This window comes from Patagioenas fasciata, chromosome 1 (genome assembly GCF_037038585.1).
Source record: "Patagioenas fasciata isolate bPatFas1 chromosome 1, bPatFas1.hap1, whole genome shotgun sequence".
NCBI lineage: Eukaryota > Metazoa > Chordata > Aves > Columbiformes > Columbidae > Patagioenas > Patagioenas fasciata.
The window spans coordinates 214,969,872-214,993,615 of NC_092520.1; the positions used below are offsets into that span (position 1 = coordinate 214,969,872).

The window sequence follows — 23,744 nt, forward strand, 5'->3', positions numbered from 1 at the left end:
TGCCCATCCTGGCACAGGGACAGCGGGGGACACAGCACAGCGTCCATCCTGGGACAGGGACTGCTGGGGACACAGCACAGCGTCCATCCCAGGACAGGGACACAGCACAGCGTCCATCCTGGCACAGGGACACAGCACAGTGTCCATCCCAGGACAGGGACTGCTGGGGACACAGCACAGTGTCCATCCCAGGACAGGGACCGCTGGGGATGCTGAGGCAGCAGGCGGATCCGCTCTCAGGCAGAGGAAACGGCCACAGAGGCGCTGGCAGAGCCTGGAGCCGTCCCTGCGCTCAGCCCTGCAGCTCCCACGCGTCTCTCTGTCCCAAGGGGTGAACGGGAGTGGAATGGCCAAGCTGGAAGCTGGGATGTGGTAGGACAAGCTTGGTGAGGGCTGGAGAGGTTGCTCCCACACCCCCGGCGCAGGGCGAGCACCCAGGGGGACCCCAGCCCCCTCCACCAGCCCCCGCCCGGCCGGGCTGACACCAGCTGCAAGATCAGGTTCTCCAACATGTTTTATCAGCGAGTGGGCTGATCACATTAGATGCCTCATGGCCCAAGGCAGAGCTCCAGCTCCCTCGTACGTTATTAGAGCACGCAAACTTGATTTTTCAGGCAGAATAAATTACATTTGGAGGCCAGCTCCTCTCTGCGCAGCTCCAGCAGCTACTGCCGTTCGCACAGCACCCCGCTGCGTCTCCGGAGAGCTCTGCTCCCTGCAGAGGCACCAGCCCCTTCTTCTCTGTCTCTGCCTTGGGGAAAAAACAACAGCATTCTGCGTCCAGCAACTCGTCCTCCCACTCCCGCCCCCGCGCAGGCTCTTGCGGTGTGAGTCAGGCTGCTGAATGGGCCATGGCTATTTTTTCACATCATTTGTGTGGGGGGGAACCAACATCGCTCCTGTTATCATCAGGAGCTTCCCTGGAAACAACTCCCCCCTACAGTGCTGGTCCCGCTTCTTCCAGGCAGGAGGGGGACACGGACATTTTGAGCGCCCAAGCACTAGGCAAGATGGACGTGAATACACGGGCAGCTCACGTTCTGCACAGCCCGCCCCACGCTTTCAGCAGCCTGGCTGCCGCTTTCTGACCCACCAGCGGCCACACAGGGAACGCTTTGTCCTTTACAGTCCCCTAACCCGGCTCCTCAAAGCAGGATGAGACAGAGAATAGTGCACGTGGTTCCCCATTTCTGCCACAGTTCTGACCCACGTACGCTCAAAACCACACGCGGCTGTGAGCGAGGTCCAGATCAGGGCACGCTGGCTGCATCGTGAAGAACCTTCCTTTCCAAACGCAGCTGCAGCTGCCCAGAGCTCGGAGCAGGGTGAGGCGCTTCCTTCTCCACCGGCCCCGGGCCGCGCTCAGTGGTGGTGCAGCACGGCCTGGAGATCCTCCGGCAAGGACCCGATGATGGTCTCGATGTACAGACCCACCCGCTGCAGCGTCTCCTCCTTCACGGGCAGGTGCTGGCACTGGGCTCTGACCTGCAGGGGGACAGAGGAGGTTCATATCGCTTCCAAGTTCCTCTTTGCCTTTGATGGAACGAACTTCACATTGTCCTTTACTTCAGGGTACAAGACAACAGAGAGGAACCTGTCACCTGAGCCCTGGGGAGACGAAGAGTCAGAACTTTGAATCCTTTTCTAAGCAAACACTAAGGTTTCGTGACTGCCCTGTTTGCCAGTTCTTCAAATCGGGAGCAAGAGCAAAGTTTTCTAAGCAACAAGTGTGATCCCTGTGCCCGGCCTCTCCCTGCGACAGCGATACAGACCCAAAGGAATGAGGGAGGAGAACTTACCAGCTTCTCTCGAAGTTTTAGCACCAGGTCTACAATCTCCACCTCAGACTTGTCCTTCATCCAGGCCACGATGTTCTAAAGAAAGAGAAGAGCTTTCTTCAGGGACATTTCCTCTTTACAGAAGCTTTTCCCAAAGAGACACCCCTAAGCAAAGCCTGAAATAAAAGCAAGGAGGAGGTTTCTCATCCTCTCTCACAACTCTGCTCCTATTCTCATTAGGCGCTAGGGAAGCCAGCAGCAGGTGACGCTTTGTCTGCCACTCTGTTGGCTTGGAACGGCCGGAGGAACGAAAAGTAGCTGATAAAAGCAGCAGGAGCAGGACCTGCATGGGCCGACAAAGCTGGGGGGCTGAGGTGCTCATGTTCCTGTCCCCCACATGTGCCGTTTTCCTCATGCACAGACATGAGGCAGAGCTGTGGTTCCCGAGGGCACAAAGCTCTGTCCCCACCCACCAGCGCAGAGTCGAGATGTGACAAACACCGTCCAGGGCAGCAGAGATCTCAGCTCCCGGGCGTCAGGCCTGGCAAGCCTGGTGTTGGTTTCCACAGCGGCAGCGGGCACGTACCGCGTCACAGATGGCCTCCAAGTGCAGGGCCTCCAGCTTCTGGGTCATCTCCTTGTGTCTCTGACGATACCAGCCATCGAAGTTGGGAGACTTGAAGAAACGCCTGCAGAAAGAGAGGTGACAGTGAGAATGGGAGAACTGGGTTGGATGGAAAAGACCTTGAAGAACATGGAATCCAACTGTTAAACCCTGCTCCTGCCCCATGTCCTGAGAACCTCCTGTCCGTCTGTCCAGCCCTCCAGGGATGGTGATTCCAGCACTGCCCTGGGCAGCCTGTTCCAATGCCCCACAGCCCTTTGGGGAAGAAATTGCTCCCACATCCAACCTCAACCTCCTCTGGGCAACTTGAGGCCGTTTCCTCTGCTCCTGGCGCTTGTTCCTGGGGAGCAGAGCCCAACCCCCCTGGCTCCAAGCTCCTTTCAGGCAGTTGCAGATGTGGAGATGAGGTTCTCAGGACATGGGGCAGTGCCAGGGGTGGGTAACGGTTGGACTCGGTGAGCTTGAAAGTCTTTTCCAACCAAAACAACTCCATGGTTCTATTATTTCCTCTTCCAGACCACTATTAGTTAATCAGTTCTTGACAGGTGTGAGTTTTTCAGGTGACCAGTCTGCCCTGAAATTCCGTTTTTCCCCCCAGTCCTACCAGAACTTGACGTTCGTTATAACCTGCACCAGCTGTTAAGGGGATAAGACAAGTGATTACCAAACTCTTACCTGTAGAGGCCCAACCAGTCCCCCTTAAGCACACAGGTGAGCTGGGGACCAGCGTGCTCCAGGGTCTTCATGAAATCTTCCTGACGGAAAGGACGAATCTGGGGAGGATTCTGCGCAACAGAAGAATTACATGTTACACAGCACCCTAAAGAAAGCAGGGGAAAATGGGTTCTGTATTTACAAAGGAACAGGCTGCACGAGGCAGACTCAATAACTACGAGAACCTAAAATCCGTGAACATCTTAACCAGCCTTGCTGGTAAAATTCAAATTAAATTCACAATAGCTGAGCTTACTGCAGACAGGCAGCATCTGTCCCAATGGTTCTTTAAAACCTTTTTTTGTGTTTACTAATCACCCTCTTCCTTCAATGGGGAAAGTTCACGCAGAGGATTAGAATATGTGAGCAGCATATGGCACAACTATTCCCCATCCCTGCAGTCACGGGAAAGCAGAAGCGACTGGAAAGCTGAGCGTACCTTCCACGGGGTAATGGCCCTCTGCAGGGGCATCAGGCTTGCAATATAATGCTCCTAGAAAGAAACAAGAAAAGTATAATAAACAAAAGTTACAACAACTGAGGAGCCTTTTGCGCGGTCACCGAGTGCGATGGTTTCCTCCAGCACATCGCAGGCACAATCAACAGCCTCCTACTCTCTGGTTTCTAATTCACAGCTCCATTTTAGATGAGTCTAAGTGTTCCAGCTCTTTTCCCAGCAGGGTTTAGGTCACAGAACTGTGCTGCAAGAAGCAGCTGGCAGGAGGGGCTGGGAGCTGAGCAGGCGCTCTGCCCTCCCAGGTGCCACCTCCTTAGAGGACGGAGGAAAGAAAGTGGAGGAGCCCAGCTTGGCCAGCTGGCCAGTCACCAAAAAAGCACCAGCAGCTTTTAGACAGGGATGCCTTAAGGAAGGTGTTGGTAAACTCTGCCTTGGGGTGGCGATCACCACGTGGACAGACATCCCGAGTGAGACAGCAAAGCTTCCCAGCGCCAGAGGGAGGGTTTCCCACCCGCAGTGCGTTTGATTCCAGCCTCAGAGGGGAAGAGGAATGTTATGGACTCCTGTCCCTCCCTATTTATTTGCTGTTGGAAAGAGCGAAGAGTTGGCATTAGAATTAAATAACCAGGAACTATTCCTACATTGCAGTAAACAACGTTCTGTCTTTATGCACAGTGTGCCCATGGAAAGGCACCTGGAAAATGAGGAGGTGGTTGGTGACGGCCAACACGGCTTCACTGAGGGCAAACGGTGCCTGGCAAATGTGGTGGCCTCCGACGATGGGGTTACAGCACTGGGGGATAAGGGAACAGCAACCAGTGTCATCTACCTGGAGCTGTGCAGAGCACCTGACACTGTTCTGCCTCACATCCTTGTCTCTAAATCGGAGAGACGTGGATTTGAGGGATGGAGCACTTGGCGGATAAGGAACGGGCTGGGTGGTCGCACTCAAAGAGTTGTGGCCAATGGCTCCATGTCCCAGCGAGACCAGTGCAAGTGCCGTTCCTCAGGGGTCGGTACAGGGACCGGCACTGTTTAACAGCTTTGCTGGTGACATGGACAGCGGGATTGAGGGCACCCTCAGCACATCTGCCAGTGACTCCAAGTTGTGTGGTGTGGTTGACACGCTGGAGGGAAGGGATCCATCCAGGGGGACCTGGACAGGCTGGAGAGGTGGGACTGAGCAAACCTCAGGACGTTCAGCTAGGCCAAGTGCAAGGTCCTGCACCTGGGTCAGGGCAACCCCCGGCATCAGTCCGGGCTGGGGATGCAGGGATGGGGAGCAGCCCCAGGAGAGGACTTGGGGGTGTTGGTTGATGAGAAGCTCAACAGGACCCAGCAACATGTGCTTACAGCCTGGAAACCATCAGAGTCCTGGCTGTGTCACCAGCCCCATGGGCAGCAGGTTTGGGGGATCCTGCCCCTCTGCCCCGCTCTGCTGAGACCCCCCTGCAGTGCTGGTCCAGCTCTGGGTCCTCAGCACAGGACACACATGGAGCTGCTGGAGAGGGGCCAGAGGAGCCCCAGGAATGACCCGAGGCTGGAACAGCTCTGCTGGGGACAGGTGAGAGAGCTGGGCTGTTCAGCTGGAGAACAGAAGCTCTGGGGAGACCTTAGTGCGGCCTCCAGCACCTAAAAGGGCTGATAAAAAAGCTGGAGAGGGACTTCTTTTATAAGGGCAGGGAGTGACAGAACAAGGGGTGATGGTTTTAAACTAAAGGAGGGGAGATCCAGGGAGGATTGTTGGAGGAAGAAATTGTTGCCCTGAGGGTGGTGAGAGCCCGGCCCAGGTTCCCAGAGAGGTGGTGGCTGAACCATCCCTGGAGACATCCCAGGCCAGGCTGGACGGGGCTCTGAGCAACCTGAGCTGCTGAAGATGTCCCTGTCATGGCAGGGAGCTGGAATTAGATGAACTTTAAGGTTCCTTCGAACCCAAACCATCCTGTGATGATTCTATAAATATCCAACCTGCAGACTTTTATGCTAATTACTGGAATTTGTATTCAAGAGACATTTAGTTCTTTTCCACGGAGTAAAAAATCTCCACCAAGTGCCACATTCTGAATCCATTACAGCTGCTCAGCCACGAGCAATTAGAAGAGGGCAAGTGCCAACTTGTGACTCCAGCACGTGTTCGTCTCCCCCGTTACACCCCGGACGTTCCCCTGCTCGACTCACCAGGGGAATGATGAAGCTCTGGGTGAGCTCCAGGAGGTGCCGCCGCAGCAGGGCGCTCTGCACTTCGGACGGGCGCTTCCGCTGGATGCCCTGCAAGCACAAGCAGCGTCTGCAAACCCCTGTGGTGCGGACAGACGCAGAATGTGCAGACGCTACAGCTCTACGCGACCAGTCCAGAGTAGTCTGGAACACTGTACCGCCCAAAAATACATATTCCACTCTCCGGTTAAACATAGCACTCACTTTTCACTACATACAATCTGGTTTTTTAGACTCTCTGTTCTCAATTAGGTTATCATCAGCACCAGCATTTACTCCATAATATTAAGTGAAACATTTTAAAACCAGCATGATAAACATGTCCAAGTATACTTGACCAAATCATTACAGTGTTCCTTGTGGAGAGTTCTGTGTGTCTAAACCCAGCTGTTAGCACAGTTTGCCCATCATAGCACAGAGGATGCAGGACAGAGCAGCAACTGCTTACCTTCAGTAATCTTTTTATCAGGGTTTTGTCTTTGTGAAGGAATGTTTTATAAGATGTATAGATTCCTAGATTGAAGAACAAACAGCAGAGGTTAGAAACAAATCTTGGCCCTGGTACCTGGAGGAGGTGCTGTTATATAGCGTGGGGATAAGACCCAAAACTCCCAGCACAAACCCTGGCAGCTGTGGGTGGATAATTAAAAAAAGGATTAAAAATAATTTCAAAATTACGAAATTGCTCAGAGCAGGATTAAAGGACACTGAACTATCTCAAGGACCTTCTGATGCTGTGCTTATGGTGACACAAGTTACTGGAGCCAGCTGAGGGCCAGGCCTGCGGTGAGCAGCGTGCTAAGCGGCAGACACCTGTACCTAGGCAAGCTCCCTTGACTTCCAGCACATCTACCAAGCACGTATGATATATAACACAAGAGCAAGAAAACGAAGCAGCTGTTCTCCCAACACTAAAATAACTTATACAATTAATTTCTATTGGTTTTTTTCAAGCTCAGAATAGAGATGTACAATTTTCCTGTATTAGGTGGGGGATGCCGCTGCTGTGGAGCAGATCAAGCGTGCGAAGATAACATTAGAATGTGGATTTACTGAGACACAAAGAACAACATATGCAACATTCACATGCCTGCAAAGCCTGGAAAATCCCCTGCGTGGAAGGGCAAATAAAACTACATGGCTGCTAAAAGGTCTCACCTGGTTTTGTGTCTAGAGTTCTTAGTTTCGCGAGCTTCTTCACCTTGATTTGCTTGGGCAGGTCTCCTGTGGAACGACACCAAGTGATGAGTTCAGGCTCTCAATCTACCCTCACGGCCCCCGCACGCACACCAGAGATCTCACACCCAGGAACATCCAGTCCTACACCTGTACATTTCAGCCATGGCCTCCCTCAACTCAGCCCTGACAGGAGCCTTCTCACCCGCTCACTTCCCCGCTGACATTTTGGAAAGGGAACCTGTTAAGGAGGCATCGCAAAAAAGCAACGCCTCAACCTTCCTTGGCTTCATAGGTAATAATCAGAGTTTGTCTCTCCATGTCTCTCTTGTTCTGTATGGAACTTTCTCCTTCCTGCCCAGGAAGAACTTCTCCCTCTCTTAATGCTTCAGACAAACACCGCAGCGAGTTCTCTCAGCAGTTTGCGTTCACCATTGTTCGTGCTCATCAACCAAGTCCATTTAGCCTTCCCTTTGGTTTCTCAGCTCTCACAGGAACGAAGACGTGGAAAATCACTTCTAACCTCTCACAAGGTCGAGCAGCACCACGGGACTTTGGTTGCACCCTCACCTGACATTCGGAGGTCCCCAACGCGAAGAATGTGCGGCCAGTGCTGGAGGGTTTTGATAAAGAAAGGGTTTGTGACTCCCACAACAATGTTTGGCCTAGAAAGAGGGGAAAGAAAAAAGCAGCACGATGTTAACCATGGGGTTTCCTCCACGCAGACAGCGGCATGTGTGCAGCAAGGGTCTCCGGGCTGCTTACGGGGCCTGTGTCCTGGTGGTGTACTCTTTAAACTCGCTGTCGTGGATGGTGAAGTAGGGCCGGTAGTCACAGCAGTACCGCAGGGGAGCGAGGCAGCTGTAACGACACACAACAGTTGGCACATGGACTCCGCAGAGGAGGAAGGTTTGTGTCAGGTTTGTGTCCCAGAGCAGCGTTTTGTCCTCCCAGAGGTGCAGGAGTTCCGGGATTTTCATTTTTTGTGGCTACAGTACAGTTGGAAGCTGGGGAGACAACGTTCCTCGGGGCTACGAACCCTCAGGTCTCCAAACACGGCACATTCACTTCTACTCCTCTCCACCATCGCTGGAATACGTGCAAGACTCTCTTGCCATGGGATTTGTCTTACAGGCTTTCACAGGCAAACTAAACCCAACGCAGCTGACTCCGCAGCAGAGGGGATGTGAAATACCACCAGAATTCGTTACCCTTACCCGCATCTCGGAATTTGAAGGCGTTACCTGGTAAGGGCCAGAACCATTTCTGAAGAAACCGTAGGGGACGGTGCCATGACAACCATCGGCTCGCCCAGCAACATCAGCTCCCACAGCATCTGGACGTGAATGAGCACTGGCTGGAAACACCTGTGAGCCAGGGGAAGAAGGACCAGCTGAGCCCAGAACTGCAGCTCAGGGCAGAGCAGACACAATTATCGCATGTACACCTATCCTGATGTGCTTCTATCGGGGAGTTTGCAGTCTAGGATTGACGTTTAGTACCCCACGTGTCTTTACACCTGCTGTTCTCAACCATTTTATACATGTTTAAAGGAAACGCTCTCAGCAATGCAAAGCAACCTGCTGATGACATTGCTCTCAGGAGGTTTTTTCATCTTAGCAAAGTAAAACGCGTGTGGATTCCAGCAGATCACTATTAGAAGAGCACCTATAGTGCTGAAAAGTTTGGCTCAACAAAAGGAACACAGGATGCAGCGGGCTGTGTTACGGCAGCGCACACAGGTTTGAACACCGCGCAAGCTCTGCAAGCCCAATGGCTCCCTGCAAAGCAGGGATTTCTGATTCATTAAGCCTGTCATTTGTAGGGTACTCCGAGCAGGGAGAGGGGACAGCAGATGGAGACGGGAAGGCTGCAAGGACAGTGGCTCTCACCTGAAAAGATCCAGTTCGTGAATACTGGGGAGAACCATCGGGGCTGGTAACAGATTCTAAATGAGGAAGAACACAAACCAACAAAGCCAAAACTGTTAGTAAATGAAAGCACGCCGACCGAAACGCCACCTAAACTGACCGCATCCATCACCAAGTAGCTCCCTCCACAAGCTGCACAAAAAGACAAGAACAAGGTTAACAGAGGCATGAGCCAGGACCAGATCTGGATTAATGTTCAAGGTCCAAATGAATTTCCCTTGCTAGAAGAAAGCCAAGAATCCCTTCAAGACATGAAAGACCTCCCACATCCGCTCCTTTATTTTCTAGTTTCCTCTGGTGCAAGGCAGAGCTCAAGGTACAGAGAGAGTCAATAGGTGTTGGTAACATGGGTACAAAAGTTGTGAAATATGGCAACATTATTCAAAGCAAAGGCCAAGGGAAAAGATCAAATAAACAAGAATAAAAAATCAAAGCTGGATAAAAGCTGTAAAGATGCTCAGCCAGCAAATTCTGCAAAGCACCACACTAGACTGAGGCAGCGTCTCGTGGAGACCCACCTATGTATGAACTCCCGTGCAGGGCAGGGCAGGACGAACAAGAACTGTGAGAACAATGCACACACACAACTCGAAGCACAAATTCTGTGCAGAGAGTCCTGTTTTGAACGACAGAGGCAGGAGAGGGTGCAGTTCGAACCAGACGGGCAGCGGGAACCACTGATCCCAGGCCGCAGTGGCCTCAAGCAGGATGAGGCTCAAAGGGCTCCAGTTCTGCTGCCCCCTCGTCTGCAGCACTCGAGGTCCTGCTGGGCACTGCCCCGTGTCCCGCCGCGCTCAGCTCACCTCCTGATTGAACTGCTTCACTGGGCTTGATCCTGGCTTATCCACCCGCGAAGGGATCCGCACCTGCATTACAGATAGGAACAGATTATCCAGGGGCTGGATCAGCGAGCATGGGCACACACTTTGCTTTCCTCCCTAACAACCACCCACGAGAGAAAGTTTCCTCCATTACCCCTTCTAATCGTACAGAGGTCAGGAATAAAGGAAACAATCTAGAGTAAACAGCAACTTTAGCATGCAGAGGAAAAGGGAATCCATGTCCCCGCTCCCTCAGTCTGCTGCCGAGCACGGATCGTCACCAACCCATACCTGAATGACAACTCCCATCACCGGGAGGTTCAGAGTCTGTCCTGGCACAGGCGGCGGCCACTGATCGATCTCATTGCACACTGCAGGGGCACGGAAAGAAAACAGATTAACGCAGAGGCCAACGCAGCTCATCCCGGTGCTCCTGTGAGTTCTGCCCATTTAGTTATCGCTTGTTTCTAGTGCAGGGACACAGGAAACAGTTTAATCCAAGGCTGACACAGCTCGTCCCGGTGGCCTGTGAGTTCTGCCCACCTAATTATCACTCGTTCCTAGTTCATGTGTCCCCCTGGTTAGTTACAAACAAACACCACGTCACAGAATTGTGCAGGTTTAGGTCTGAGAGCGGACCGACAGCTGCAGCACCGCACTGTGCATTATCCATTGATAAACCATGATTCAGCTGAACAGCGCAATAAAGATCTAGACAGAGATGGAGCACGAGCAGTTTTTTCCTCTCTCTGGGAATACATTGCACGCAAAACTGACAGTGTCGTCTATTAACGCTGTCAGACACTTCCCATTAACGCATCCTTCACAGCTGTTTGTAATTTTGACAAGCCAACCACTTGGCTGAAAGTTTCTCCCTGCTGGAGTTTGTTCCAGAAGGAACTGATTTGGGTTATTTCAGCTGCCTGTCAGGAACCTCCTGATAAAGCCTCTGTGAGATTTCGGCACTGGAGCCCTGCCCGGGGGTGAGCGCTCACCTGCCTCCAGGCACGGCTCCAGCTTGTCGAAGTATTCCGGAGCAATCAGCTGCAGCAACGACTGGAACAAGTTCACGTACGGAAGCCGTGACACCAGCACCAAAGACTGAAAAGAAGGCACATTCAGGAGTCAGAGAGCCCCGACGTGATCGTTTCTCGCGCTGCTTATACTCACAGCGCTTACTAGAGGGCGACACTTAAAAAAACAACATCAAGAACGTGAAAGAGCTCAAAAGCAGCACTTTGAGGGGTGGAATTCTTGCTGTTGAGCTGTGAGGCTTCGGGAGGGCCGGGGTGTGCACACAGGGGAGGGGATTTCTGTTCAATGAGCCAGCAGGGCTGGCAGGTCCTACCCTGCAGCTCCCAGGGTGAGGCTGGGACCCAGCAAACCAGCATCTGGAGGAAGAATTAAACTAAACTGCCAAGAGGTTCAAAGGGACCAAAGCAACTATTGCAGAGGGAGAAGCACAAAGGAGCGGACAACTGAAACAAAGTAACTTGAAATAATGGTCATTTGTTTCCAGCAATGCCTTTTTTGTTATTGTTTTGACTTCTTTCTACTGCTTCTTTGGGAAATACATCACTGTTTTTTACAACTTTGCCAGCTCAGCCCCATGGGGGGTTTTCATTACATGCCGATTAAGTGAAAATTTCTGCAATAGTAATTTAAATACCTCCTTTCCAACCCAAAACTTTGCCATTGGAAATAAAAAGCATCCAAGGGTGACAATGCACTTGGCCGAGGAATTCAGCATGCCCACTACTGCGTCAGTCCAGCACCGAGCAAGCGCTTCAGCCTGCTAAGAACACTGCTCAGCAGGTCCCCAGTTTGGCCACTTTCCCTAATCCTCCAGTTTTTGGGGTGATCAATCCTCTGCTGTAGTGGAGATGAAGAACTGATGTCTGTATTAGCATTTCTCTTTGAAAGAACCCCTGTGTCACCGCCTGGAGATGGAGGAGAGAAAGCCGAGCTGGGATGGAACGGCGGCCCCATCTCCCAGCAGGGTCCCCAGGTGATCTGCAATGAAGCGTTCCTCTTTAAAAACTGCGTGTTCAAAGTGAACTTGTTCGACAGGATGGCATTTTAACCCCTCATGGGAGAAAAAACTACTGAAAGAGTCATTCCACGGACACAAAGAGAGAAATGGACTTAGCATGGAAGTATTTTCCCTTTCTGGAAGCGGTCTGACATTCCGCTCTCGGGCAGCATACCCATCTGTCTGAATAACGCAAAGCCCTGTGCATTGTTGTGCTGAAATAAACAGGCAGTTTGTATTCTCTCTCCAGCCTCTGTCTCATGGAATGCATGGCAAGAGGAGGCTGGTGAGGTACCAGCGGTGCTGGTGCTGCCGCTGGAAGCCATCGGCCCAGCAGGAGCCCCATCCCCAGATGGCTGCTGAAGAAGAAAGATTAAAGCAATAATAAGAGTGGGTTAAGGCCCAAGCAGCACGGGGTGCAGCACTAAGCACATCCCCTCGCTGGCTGCCGCACTGGAGCACGTCCTGAAGCAAATGCTCGAATACCTCATGATTCAGACAGCAGGTCACCGCTCATGTGATGAACGCACCATGGCAACCGCATCCCGGTTTGTTTGGAATTACACTTTCCCCGCATTCCCGTTGGCCGTGACCTTTGCTGTTTCCTGCAGAAACACCGTGGGTGTCACGTAGGAAGCGGTGCTGGTTTACTGCTGGGGATAGGTGTCTTTTCACAGCTGTGGACCAGTCAGGAGTAGCAAGCTATCTGGTTTCAGCACTCACCTTCTGAAAATAACCTCTCTTCATGGAGCTGTCCTTGACTTGCCTGAAGTACACGTAACCGAAGTAATGAGCCGCCTCCCGCTGCAAGAGAGACGACGGCGCTGTTAGCGAGAAACCGCTGCTGCTGGCACCAAACCCGCCAGCCCGACCAAAAACCAGTCCCAGTCCTGCTGGGACACAGCGGCAGCCCCCGCTCCGCTTCACCAACACCACCCGCGCCCAGCTGCCTGCCAGAGTCTAGCAAACGGGCAGATAGAGAGGAGATACAGCTGAACTCACACACAACTCCAGGCTCCGGGTAGCACCTCTCACCAGTCCCTCTCTGCAGTGAGACCCCCCTGCAGTGCTGGTCCAGCTCTGGGTCCTCAGCACAGGACACACATGGAGCTGCTGGAGGGGGGCCAGGGGAGCCCCAGGAATGACCCGAGGCTGGAACAGCTCTGCTGGGGACAGGTGAGAGAGCTGGGCTGTTCAGCTGGAGAAGAGAAGCTCTGGGGAGACCTTAGTGTGGCTTTTCCGGACTTAAAAGGGGCCCATAAGAAAGATGGGGACAGACTTTTGACTTTGACTGTTGTGACAGGACAAGGGGTGATGGTTTTAAACTAAAGGAGGGAGATTCAGGCAGGACATGAGGAAGGAATTGTTGCCCTGAGGGTGGTGAGAGCCTGGCCCAGGTTCCCAGAGAGGTGGTGGCTGAACCATCCCTGGAGACATCCCAGGCCAGGCTGGACGGGGCTCTGAGCAACCTGAGCTGCTGAAGATGTCCCTGTCATGGCAGGGGAACTGGGGGAGCTGGGACAGTCCCTTCAACCCAAACTATTCTATGATTCTATGATTCTACCTTCAGGTCCATCAGCTAAAGGGTTAATTGAGGTTTCCACTAATAGGAGCAGCTGATTCAAGCCCCTGAGCTCACCCGGGCATCCCTCGCTGCCACTGATGGGCTCCGAGTCCCAGTTTGCTTTGCCAGCTCAAGGCCAACGTGTTGCTGAGGAAGGCACACACCATCTCCTGAGAGACGTCCTCTGCCATACCTGCTCCATCCCTCTTTAGTCAGGCATTTACAGCAGTCCCAGTCAAACCTTGCCCAGGATGAAGCTCAAAGCTGCGTGGTGCTTCCTTCACAGCACCCATGAGAACCAAGGGATGCAATACAAGCCCCCAGTGACCATTTCAAACACGCTGAGCCTCCTGCGTTCCCACAGACGCCCGGGAGGAAGGACAGTCGGCAGTGCTGGACACAAACACCATCCCTAACATCATTTTTAGGAGCCTCACAGCTTAAGTCACCTTTCTCTTCCCAAATTATTATTTTCCACAACAGAATGCAGTACTTCGGCAGTTTTACTTCCCTTACTTCTTTAAAGCCAGGTGAGGCAGCACCCGATCGCTACAAAGCAGTAAAGATGATGTGCAAGCTGAGAAATCTCTAGACCAGAATTCAGGAAGAAAAAGTCCTCCTACTCCCTCTCAGACCCGCATTCCATTCCTGGACTGCAGATCACAGAAAGATCGCAACGTGTTAGAAAGGCACATGCACAGGAAGCATCGCATCGAAGGAGAAAGCAGAAGAGGACAAGCTGATCTGATGGCCATCTGCTCGATTAAAAGAAGCGACAGTGCTCAGCACATCCCTCCTCTGCATGAGACAGACTGATGGAAAAACCACAGCCAACGGCCACTCCTGATATCAGCGGTGGGGTTTGGTTAAACCAGCCCGTGCACAGCGAGCCGCAGCGTGGGTCTGCGGCATGCCAGTTACTGTGGCTGGTGTTAGATACACAGGTCCTGCAACAAATGGGAAGAGCTGTCGTTCCTCAGCAGAAGAGGTAACCATCTGATCTGCCACGGACAAGGAGATTCTTGTCTCACGGAAACCTGCACAGGCAGCCCTGCACTCTGCTGGATGCCACCTGTGTCCCACCGTTATCTTTTTGCTGTAGGAAGACACAACCACTGCTCTAATCTGAGGTCCCTGGACTCAGTTCTGTCTCTTGGAGTAGCTGAGATCCTCAACACGGCCCTCTACAAAGTATTAATGTGGCAGTAAGCCCCTGTGCTGAAAGCTTTCCCCTTTTCTGACTATTCCCACAGCCAGAGAAAATGGGTATTTCCTGCAGAGAAAACCAGCCATAAGTATATTTGGCTTTTAACCCAACCCGGCTGACCTGCAGCGTCAGGGGCGCCTCTCTGTTGTACTCGCCACCGTCCTCGTAGTGCGAGGTCCTCTGGCCCCCCGACTGGCGCAGGCGGAAGCTGAACTGCGTGTCCCCCAGGCCACCTGGGACAGGGGAGATCACAAACGCTCAGGGAGGAGTTTCGGTCAAGAGAAAGCTGGAAATCTAAATTGGAGATGCTGACATCAACAGCAGTGCTGATTTACAAAGAACTCCAAAACTGAAAATGGAGAGTAACAGCATAAAGAAACCCCCCCAAAAAACAGTGCAAGACAGGAAGAACACGCAGCTGAATACAGGAACCGGAGGCATTAGGCTGAACCTGGCCAGGCCACCGCTGGGAACGTCGCAGACATCAGCCAGTACCGTCCGTCCCGAGTACCTGCAGCCGCTTCTCACCCACCGCACTAAAAACCTAGGAACAGCCTTAGTCCGAGCCCATCCAAATGCTGATTTTACCGACAGTGCCCCGCACGCTGGCTCCAGCAAATGACCCAGACGAGCACGGCGCCGTCACCTCGCAGGTCACACCGCGCTGCTCGCCCCCACGCGTGCTGCGTGCCGCAGGAATCACAGCAGCGGCAGCTCCTCGGGGTTCTCACCGGTCGGACGGCAGGAGGAGCGGGGCTGAGGCCGTCCAAGGTGTCAGCAGGGCGGACAGAGCTCAACACGCTCAGCTCGCTGAGCAAAACCAGGCTGAACACAGCAAGGCGCTGTAATGGGGCAAGAGGACGCGGCTCCTGGCCACTGTCTGCAGCCACTCTGCTCCGGAGCAGCGCAAAGGCTGCTCTGTGTGTTGTGAAGAAATCGCTACTAGTAAATAATTTACTTTAATAAAAAGGACATTTAGGCTGAGTGTCTGAGAAACTAGTGAAAGCACATCCTTAAAAACACTTAAAACCAAACTGGGCAAAGCTGCAGAAAACGAATAGTCAGGACCCGGTCTCAAAGAAACAGGCACTGGGATGAATTAATGTGCTTATTTCTTATCGCCGCCCTTCTGATCTATAAATAAAACCTTTGGGAATGCTTCTGCTGTGAAAGCATCCTGTCCCCATCTATTTCTCTTCGCCGAGCACTTCACTCACAAACCCAGAAACGCTGACAGTCGACAGCTGCAAACCTCAGGGAATTTACCCTTCCTGACGATTTTTTACATTTGATCGGCACGGCGAAGCGTGAGTGCGCAAGGTTCTCAGGAAACTGTCCCGTCGCCCACGAGATCGCGGATCCTACAGCCAGGGAGCAATTGAAATGACAAGAAGCCTCTTTGTCGTGACCGAAGGGCCGGGTGCTTGCGGATGTCGCAGTTGTAGAAGATCCAGCCCATCAGTCCCCGCTGCACGGAGGCGATGACTCGCTCCTCAATCACCACCCATTCCTAAGGGAGGCGATGACTCCCTTCTCAATCACCACCCATTCCTAAGGGAGGAGCGTCCCGCGGGCTGCAGCACGGCCGGCAGGTGCCACCTACCTGAGTACGAGTCTGGGAAGGACAAGTAGCAGATACTGGTTTTCTGCAACAAACAAAAAGGCACAGTAAGAAACCTCCATTGGTGCTGTGCAGGACCTTTAAAACCAGGGGGCAAAACCATAGTTATTACCTCTTTCTCTGTTAGCCTGAAGTCATGGGGATACACCAACTGCAAAAGAGATGAGAGCCAATAAGTTAACACCGCTGTTCCCTCATGAGCTCTGCACAGATCTGTAAATGTCGCCTCCATACACTAAGCACCTTATTTTCCCCAAAGTAACATATCCTACCGAGCCACCGACCCATTCAAAACCCATCACCAGCCGCCACACCGAACCTGCGCAGAGTCTGCAGTTATTCCAGCGCATCTGAGGCAGCCCAAGTGGCCTCATTTCCCTTGGATTTCCAGTTGCGAGCCGATGGCTCGGTGACCAACAGCCCGGCACCCGCAGCCGCCGGCCCCGCGTGGCTCCCGGGCTGCAAACAGCCGCTTGCTCCAGGGCAGGCACGAGAGGCCTGATCCAGTGCGCTGGAAATGATGCTGACACACGCTCCACACTTGGAAACTGTTAATATTCATTTCTGCACATAAATACGAGTTTAAAAGTTGCTCAAAATAACGTTTTTGACTTGTATATTTCTGATTTTTGTTCAGCGGAGGGTCACTTTTTATTTTGATTTTTTTAAATCCTGCTCAAAAGTCACAATTTGCTAACCCCAGCAAATATCCCGAAGGAGCGAGGAAGGCTGGCACCGTGTGCTGCTGAGAGGTGGAAACAGATTCCATAGCCATTAAATGAGAAGAGAGATGGTGGGGACAGACTAAGAACGGCTTTGGAAAGGCAGAAGTGCAGAGAGGCCATGAGTGCGGGAGGAAGAGCAGCAGGAGGACGGTGCAGCCTTCGCATGGTGCTCAGCACAGACCGGGCACAGATCGCGGCCCTCGCCACGGAAAGGGGGCAGCAAGAACCAAGAGACAACGGTTGGGATGAAGGTTCTGTGTGGAGAGACCAGAAAACAACATATCCTACGTACATTGAGCTATATGGACACTCACTTGGATATAGAGCCTTGTCTCCAGGGTGAAAATGCTTATTTAATAGTGCTGAGTGACTGGTCAGCTAGCGACACGGTCACCAAAAAGCAGAAAATGGGCAGCAGGAGGAGTCTGGCAGGATTTGGAGCTCTGGTTTAGCTGCCCTGATTTGATCTGTTGTTAGAAAGACAAGCTGAGGTTGATTTTGTACAGAAGGAGGTGGGTCTGGCACAGGCAGGGAGATTCGCGCTTGGTCAGCACAGCGGTGACAGCTGAACCGCGTCGCACCCCGCTTGTCAGCCAGAACTTCAGATAAGAGACGTGGTCAAGAATGCCAAAGCATCTGAGGACTCCAGGTTCGCAGCTGAGCTCTGGGAACGCTGGTGGTGCTGCTCCTGCATTTATGGCGATCCAATAAAAGGGAGCTCAGTGCAAAAGTTCTCGGGTCAGGGCCGAGGGCAGAACCACAAGATCCTCTGGCAAGATCTACAACAGAAACCACCACCCTGAGAAGTGGGAAATGACACAGCTCCAGCAAGAAGGAGTTTCATGTGTCACCGGGCAGAGGACAGAAACCCAAATACTTACAAACCTGTACAAGTAATCTCTACGGTCTTTAGAGCACTCGCTGCTTGGGAAATGCAGAAGTTGTGGGTGGCTTTGAATAAGAAAGGAGCTGGTGCTGAAAGCCTGGAGAAATGGAGACGTGCCCATGGGCGCTGCGGGCGGCTGGCGGGCAGCGCCGCTGCCCCGGGTCGGCTGGAACTCGAACGGGGCTCTGCTCAGCGCCTGGCTCCTCGACACGGGTATAAATAGCGAGGGTGGCCCCGTGCCAGCGCTGGGAGCTCAGCGAGCTCGCTCCAGCAATTCCCCGCTGATTCCTTGGCAAGGTCAGCTCATCAGCCTCAGCCAGCGAGCCAAATGAACATTGAAAACGGCGCTGATTAGCCTGCGCTTTGAGCTTCTCTGGAAGATGAAAGCTACAAAAACACAAGAGCAAAATGATCACTTAGGAGCTACGGTGATGAGGCAGCACATGAAGGCACGAGGAGGGAGCCAAAGCTCCTCAGACTCTGGAGCGTGAACGCTGAATTAGAGCGACGCTGCGGGAGAAGACACGGCTCTGCTTGCTGGATTCTCACATTAGGCGACTGAATACATTCTTGTCGGTATGACCAATTTAATGATCATGTACACATTTATTTCGTTAATTCTCACGTAGTAATGGACAGAGCAGGAACAGAGAGCTGGAGGTGTGACGCTGATCCATGGGGAAGCTCAGGAATCTCCCAGCATCGTGCTTTCTGCAACGCTTGCTGATGATCGGAACCAAAGTTCACGAGTCAAGACAGACTTTGAATTCTCCTACTGCCTCTTCTGAGGGGGTTTTCTGCAAATCAATCAGACCAGAAGCAGACACCGATGGCTCCCGGCTGCTCTGTGGGTCCAACCTCAAGATCTGCGAAGCAAATGTTTCACCTGGAGATGCGTGCTCAGTATTCTGGGGAAAAAATTGAAAATAAAAATTGGGCCCAAACGCTTCTGTCTGAGCACAGAAACACAGATGGATGCAAAAATTCAGTTATCATGCTTTTGAAAAATAGGTCTTATCTTCTGCAGCACCAACCTGGAGCTGTGCAAAGCATCTGACACTGCCCCGCACGACAGCCCTGTCTCTAAACTGGAGATGGATTTGATGGATGGGCACTCGGTGAACCAGGAACTGGCTGGATGGTTGAGCTCAAAGGGAGCTGGACAGGCTGGAGAGGTGGGACCATGCGAACCTCAGGATGTTGAGCAAGGCCAAGTGCAAGGTCCTGTATGTGGGTCAGAACAACCCCAAGCACACATACCGGCTGGGTGGAGAACGGGTTGAGAGCAGCCTAGAGAAGGATTTAGGGGTGTTGGTTGATGAGAAGCTCAACAGACCCAGCAATGTGCACTCACAGCCTGGAAAACAACAGAGTCCTGGCTGTGTCACCAGCAGCGTGGGGAGCAGGTTTGGGGGGATCCTGCCCCTCTGCCCCGCTCTGCTGAGACCCCCCTGCAGTGCTGGTCCAGCTCTGGGTCCTCAGCACAGGACACACATGGAGCTGCTGGAGAGGGGCCAGGGGAGCCCCAGGAATGACCCGAGGCTGGAGCAGCTCTGCTGGGGACAGGTGAGAGAGCTGGGCTGTTCAGCTGGAGAACAGAAGCTCCGGGGAGACCTTAGTGTGGCCTCCAGCACCTAAAGGGTCCTACAGGAAAACTGGAGAGGGACTTTTTAGAAGGGCAGGGAGTGACAAGACAAGGGGTGATGGTTTTAAACTAAAGGAGGGAGATTCAGGCCAGACATGAGGAAGGAATTGTTGTCCTGAGGGTGGTGAGAGCCTGGCCCAGGTTCCCAGAGAGGTGGTGGATGAACCATCCCTGGAGACATCCCAGGCCAGGCTGGACGGGCTCTGAGCAACCTGAGCTGCTGAAGATGTCCCTGTCATGGCAGGGGGGCTGGGGGAGCTGGGACGGTCCCTTAACCCAAACCAGCTGTGATTCTGTGATCTTTGCTTCCCCTTCAGCTCAACACTCTGACACACACTTCTATGTTTGGGGTAGGGGTGAAGTCACAAAATATTTCCAAGATTAAAAACCCCAATCTAAACGAGTTAGAATCCTAGTCACTAGAACGTCTGAAAAGCCAAATGTCCATAAATAATAAGGAGCTTTTTATTTGTAAAAGCCCCTGGATATCTCAGAAGGAGCCCAAAAGGGCTCAAATCATGTCACAACTTGTGCTGCAGCTCTCCCTCCCATCAATGCCGAATTAACGAGAGCGGAGCTGACACGTTGTTGAAAACCAATCCTTGCACTGAAGCTTCGCTGTTGATAACAGTGAGGGTGCCAAGTTCTCTGCTGCTGCCATAGCAACACGGAGCACATCCCCGAACACGACTTCTGGTGACTCTGAAGTAACCCAGCTCCACAAAGTGCCTGTGTTTGGAAGGGCTCGCGCAGGGAGGAGCCAGTGCCGCGGTGCACGGGGCGTTGCAGAGCCGGGAGCATGGATCTGTAGGGCAAACGGCTGGTGGGGAGGCGGCTCCCGCAGCACACGGACCGCTCGCAGTCTCAGAAACACTTCTTCCCTCTCCCTGGTGCTTTTGCCATCTGTAGTTGACTATTTGAAGAAATGTAAATTGGTGGATGAGTCAGAAACAGTAATTATACCTAATTTCTGCATTAACCTATGTTTTCCTTTGTAACACCTTTCCTACCGTGCGTTTAAATCGCAGCAGAGCGGCATTCGCTGAATGCCAGGCCGATGGCGCATCTACGCGGCAAGACAGCTGCACGGAACACAAGTCACGCAACGGTCAGACAGCCCTGAACGGGCTCTGGGCCGGGAAGCTGCATCCACAGAGCCCACCCAGGCCGGGTTATTCTGTCCTTCTGCCCCAAGGACACGCAACCCACACCGATCAACAACCTGGCCTCTGCGTACGTGTGGGCAGCAAGGGAAGAAAGGAGACGCTTTATCTGGAAATAACTTGAAAGCCAGGAAAAAGACATCTTCAGGAAAGGACGAGGAGGTCTCGGCAGAGAAGCCCGAGGGCAGACGCGCTCCGAGCAGAGCTGCGGGACATCCTGCGCTCGGACGGCACTCGGGACGCCGCATCTTCACACGCTGACTGACGTGAGGCCGCAGGAGCGTGGTGCAAGCTCAGAGCGGAGGTTTCCCTCCTTGGCTCACCGTGCTGCGAGCACGAGGCAGCGCGAGCGTCTCCAAGTGCCGGTCAGCCTGCGCCATCCCGGGGCGTGCGAACGGCCCCTCTGCGTAAATCGCTCCTGGAGGGATACACACACGTGCACAAACCGCAGAGAGCTCTCTCAGGATCTGATCTCAGCAGCTACACCGATCCGGCGGTGTCTGTGGCAAACTGCCCGTGCAGACTCACCGGGACTGAAGTCCCACAGGGCTGGGTGCCACAGATGCATTTTTTCTACCCCAGAAACTTGCAGTCGAGAGCCCAAATCCTAAAACTCCCCCTTCCCGGCAGCAGAAATCAGGCTGCTTGGAGACAAAGCTCAGGATCCGGATCCAAACAACCAAGGCAACAGATGGAAACAGGGAATTAGCAGGAAGATAATGATGCTGTTTGACTATTGGCAACAGCGACATTCACACTTTTCCAAAACTCTGAAATGATTTTACTTGGAATTCCCTTGTAAGACAGCAACAGCTTGAGCCTTTTTGGTTTCCCAGCCCCGTGAAGGACAGAACACGGGATCTCTGGCACACAGCTGCTCCTCCGCTCGCCTTCCTTCCGGGTGTCTCGCCCAGGACAGACCCCGTTCCTTGTCCAAACCCTTTGCGCAGAGACAGAAACCCACAATGGGCAGCCAAAGGGGAAGCGATGGTGTGGCTGTGTCACCATTGGCCCCAGGTGCTGAGATGGTCCCAGGCTTCTTGGTCATTTATGTCACACGAGAAACATTTTCCCATCAATGCTTACAAAGGCAAAGGAGAAAATGAAGAAAAAGAAAACCAACCTTTCCGTGGATTAACAAACCATGTCACTGCACACCTCGATCACAAAGTCCCCTCCTTATAATGCCAGACAGGTAGTAAAACTGCTCAGAAAGCACCTTTGTAGCTACATACTAAAACACACCTATGAAGCATTAAATTGTAAACGCTAATTATTACCCCAGCATTCACATCCTTTGCAGGGTATATCGAGTCTGGTTTTGCAGGAAAGACTACAGAGCATGTGAAACTTAGCTCTGCGGTAGATTTTCGTATTTATTTTGGGGTTTCATGGAGAGAAACATGGTCCAGTATTCAAGGAAACTGAAGGGCAATAGGCTGACGTGGTCTCTGCCGCTCTCCCCTCGCTCCAGAAGCTTCAGCACGACCTGAAAGACTGAAAGTCTCAACCCTCTGCAAAAGCATTAACCTCCCTACACAAAGGCAAAGTGAGGAGTCCTTTCCCCAATTACACAACCAATACCAAGGAATTTGAGACAACGGCTTTGGTTCGGGACAATCCAGACATATCCGGTCCCCTTATGTCGCATCTTCTTAGAACACCAACCAGCTCTTGCCCTCAGTTACGTTACAAGCCTTGGGTATCACACTCCCTTCAAACCCGCTTTCAGAGGCAAACTGCAGTCTGCCTGGGAACAGAGAAAAAACACTCCAGCCCTTTTGCTCCCAGCTCGCGCTCCCTGGCCCCCCAGTCACCCCACAGGTCCCTCAGACCTCCTGAGAAGCCCCCGACACCGCAGGTCAGGACAGAGCTGCCTCGGCCCCCACTCCACTGCATCCCCTCATCTCCCCAGCACTCCCCACTCCTTCCCTCTCCCTGACCTGTGACACCCCCCTCAGCCCCTCTTGCCGCCTGCTGACCCCGCGCCTCGGGTCTGTGTTTCTGAGTGAGGTTCACCCCCGCATCTGGAATATTGTGTCCAGTTGTGGCCCCTCAGTTCCAGAAGGACAGGGAACTGCTGGAGAGAGTCCAGCGCAGCCACCAAGATGCTGGAGGGAGTGGAGCATCTCCCGTGGGAGGAAAGGCTGAGGGAGCTGGGGCTCTGGAGCTGGAGAAGAGGAGACTGAGGGGGGACTCATTCATGGGGATCAATATGGAAAGGGGCAGTGTCAGGAGGATGGAGCCAGGCTCTGCTGGGTGACAACCAGTGACAGGACAAGGGGCAATGGGTGCACACTGGAACACAGGAGGTTCCACTGCAAGAGGAGAAGCAACTTGTTGGGGGTGAGGGTGTCAGAGCCTGGCCCAGGCTGCCCAGGGAGGTTGTGGAGTCTCCTTCTCTGCAGACATTCAAACCCGCCTGGACCCCTTCCTGTGGAACCTCAGCTGGGTGTTCCTGCTCCGGGGGGATTGCACTGGATGAGCTTTCCAGGGCCCTCCAACCCCTGACATTCTGTGAATCTGTGATTCTGCCCCATCTCCCTCACCCCTTCCTGCGCAGCCCTGCCCCGCTACCCTGCCCGTCTCACTCCATCCCCCTCCCCAGCCCCGGCTGTCCTGGCTCCCCCCGGCCCTGCACAGCCCGACCCTGTCCCGCCCGGACCCCCAGCCCCACGCACCCCTTGCCTGTCCCTGTCCCTGGTTCTGCCCCACCTGCCCCCCCCAAGGCCGCTCTCCCGCCCTGCCCGCTCCCAGTCTCCACTCCCCCAGCTCTGCCCTGTCCCCATCACGCCCCATGTCTGCTCAGCTCCCCCCCCTCCCCTGCCCGCTCGCTGCCCCACACAGCGCCCGCCGCTCCCCACACCCTGCCCGGCCCTTCTCCGCAGCCCCAGCCCTGCCCGGGCCCGGGGTCCACACACTCCCCGGCCCAGACCCCCTCACCCCCCCGGCCCTGCCCGCACCTCCATGGCCTGTCCCAGCTCCAGGTCGAAGGTGACCACGCAGACACAGTCGAGCCACGCGGAGAAGCGGGCCCAGGGCAGCGGGGAGGCGGCGGCGGGCCGGCGGGGCCGGGGCTCGGCCCGGCACAGCGCGTCCATGGCAGCGCCCGCTCCGCCCGGCCCGGCCCGGCCCCGCGGCCCCGCCCCGCCCCGCCCCGCCGCGCCCCCCGGCGGCCCGGA

The 23,744-nt window shown here is 53.7% G+C and overlaps 1 protein-coding gene across 1 annotated transcript; it reads right to left on the reverse strand.

Moving 5' to 3' along the window:
* Positions 1-496: 496 nt before the first annotated feature.
* Positions 497-23,693, reverse strand: DENND6B (DENN domain containing 6B). Its single transcript, XM_065839317.2, has 20 exons — positions 23,526-23,693; positions 16,256-16,294; positions 16,126-16,168; positions 14,643-14,755; positions 12,475-12,555; positions 10,715-10,820; positions 10,011-10,090; positions 9,702-9,764; positions 8,860-8,915; positions 8,212-8,334; positions 7,733-7,828; positions 7,538-7,632; positions 6,950-7,015; positions 6,240-6,304; positions 5,753-5,842; positions 3,557-3,610; positions 3,079-3,188; positions 2,365-2,467; positions 1,800-1,874; positions 497-1,485 (listed from the first exon to the last, which is right to left on the reverse strand). Exons 1-20 carry the CDS (start codon positions 23,661-23,663, stop codon positions 1,363-1,365), a joined length of 1,719 nt encoding a protein of 572 aa, XP_065695389.1. The 5' UTR covers positions 23,664-23,693; the 3' UTR covers positions 497-1,362.
* Positions 23,694-23,744: the final 51 nt, after the last annotated feature.